The 2366-nt window shown below is 33.7% G+C and overlaps 1 protein-coding gene across 1 annotated transcript in view; it reads left to right on the top strand.

Annotated features, from left to right (window-relative positions):
• GFRA1 (GDNF family receptor alpha 1) overlaps positions 1-1317 on the top strand; it is a 144782-nt gene extending 143465 nt beyond the window's left edge. The window contains exon 9 of the mRNA XM_026851526.1: positions 1255-1317. Within this exon, the coding sequence (XP_026707327.1) occupies positions 1255-1317 (63 nt within the window). The remainder of the gene's footprint in view (positions 1-1254) is intronic.
• Positions 1318-2366: the final 1049 nt, after the last annotated feature.

Here is a 2366-nt window from a genome sequence, read left to right as displayed (position 1 = left end):
AAAAAAAAAAAAAAAAAAAAAAATCTGTTTCCTGTCCTCTGTTGTTTATCTGGAATTCCAAGTCTGGGAGCTAAGCTGAGGCACTCCTGCTAGAACAGTTTCAGTCAGCTGGATTTTTTTTTTTTTTTTTCTCTCTAAAAAAAGCTTCTTGTGATATTTAGAGGCTTTGTGAAATACTTGGTGCAGTGCTACATTCCAAACCCAAAAGGCTTTTGGGCATGCGGTGTTTTAAAGAGACAGTGTGTAAATTTGCCTGTAAAGCGACCTGGTTGGATTATTTTAATAATTATTATTTTAATTCTGGCTTTTACCTGAGAAGGAGGATGGCAGTTTTCTTAAGATCCTATTTATCTCATTGAATGGTTTTGGTTTTCAAACTGATTAAACTTCAGACTATCAAGGATGCCAGGTTTTTGTCTAATGGTGAGTGTTCTCCCAGAGAGTGGACTTTATGAAGCTTCTTAATTTGATAAATTGCTACTGATGTTAAACTCTTTCAGTGTATTAGCATTTTCCTCTTTAAATGTTTATGTACTGTGATTCTGCATTCCTTGCTGAGAAGCCATTATAATACACATGCAGGTATTATGTACGTCTTTCAGTTAAATTCTCATCAAAATAGCGTGTGGCATAGAACTTTCTAACAGTACAGTTATCTTTTAATTATAATCATCTAGCCTTAACAAGGGTGAGGATTCTTTAAGTTAAGAAGAAGCAGCCATTTTGAAAGCTTGATAAAGATACATTTCATTAAATTTGAGGATGAGCAGTAGAAACAAATTTTCCTACAGGTTTCAGCTGTACAGTCTATGGTCTTCTGTGCTTCCATTGTGATAATATAGTGCAGTTATTATACTGTTTGTTTAATAAAAAAATTACATACAATCTTCGTGCTCTACTAAAACAGCATTATCTGTTTATACAGAGCTGATAATATCAGCTCAGAAAGTTACAGGAACTTCATGTCTTCTCATCACAACATTGTAGAGGGAAAAGAGGTAGTTGGATATAAATTAAACTGCGTTTTATTTCTTAGACTGCTAAAATCAACAAAAAAAAAGATGGTTGCTTCAATTACAAGGTGGCGTCATGCACCCATGTGACAGGCTTTTCTCACCCTGGTAGTTCCTACTGCAGAGCTTGGCATTGCTGACATGATGAACTGTTTGCAAGACCAGTTCCCTAAATTGTTTTAATGGTTTGGATGGCAATATTGCCAGTATACGTGATTTGATCACTTTGCTTTTCATTCAGGGACATCGACAGCCTGTGCTGGCTCATGATGATTTTCTGCGGTATCTAGAAGGAATTCTTTAAAGCTTTAAATGTCATCAAATAGACAGCATTTCTCCTAAGGGCTGTCTTTGTACCTTACTGTGATGGCTTGTTGACTGTTACAAGCAGTTATGTCTAAATGATCAAGAGTAATCAGTTTTTGTTTTTATTGAAAGTAGAAGATAACTTCACCACGCAAGGAGTTCATCATGTTGAATTTACAGATTTACATTGTGACTTACACAATTATGCCCCTTCCTGCTCTGAAATGTCCAGATCAGTTATTTGCAACACAACTATAAAGTATAAATTACTGTTTTATAAACTTCAATGAAGATTGGGAGTGTGCAAAATACACATCATGCCAAGAGATTATTAAACCCGTTGACAAGTTCATCTTTTGAGCTTTTTCTTAGCTAATAATAAACACTTTCATAAATTCTGAAATTCATTTATGTACTCTTGATTATGGTCACATAATACAGGTTTCAAAGCACTGTGTATGTGGTAGAATTCTGTGATACTCCGTGCCACTGAACATAACAAATTAGACAATATTACTCTTTAATTCTGTGCTGATAAGAAACTGCAAATTACTTTCAAAGGCAGCAGAGCTGCTTTCGGAGAAGAAATATATAGCACATCATTACCAGCAAAGCCCATGTGGTTCCTGTTGCTCTTCTTGTAGAAGCTAATCAAATTATTGAAAACTAGTGACAACAGAAAAAAGATTATGAGATTCATAATTTTAAAAACAAATCAAATTCTTTTATGTCAAAAGGAGTTGATAGTATAACCTATTGAAATGCTAATGAACATAGCATTATAATTCAGAAGTCTGACATTATCCAATTAAAAATATTTTCAAAACAAATTCATAAACATTACAATTATTAAATCCATCTTTGATCCACAAAGCTTTCTTTAAAATATCATTTCTATTCAGCACATTAAACATTTTAAGCAGTATCGGGAATTTTAATAACCTCCCAGTATAGTACGTACTTTCTGAAGATTTTTTACATTTGGTTTGACTGCAGTATCTCTGTTACATTTAATACCAATTATTAGAGCTTTGACACTGTGTGATC

The sequence above is a fragment of the Athene cunicularia genome, assembly GCF_003259725.1.
Source record: "Athene cunicularia isolate RWA chromosome 6 unlocalized genomic scaffold, athCun1 chr6_part1, whole genome shotgun sequence".
NCBI classification, from domain to species: Eukaryota; Metazoa; Chordata; class Aves; order Strigiformes; family Strigidae; genus Athene; species Athene cunicularia.
This window is presented reverse-complemented; position numbering and strand designations above follow the sequence as displayed.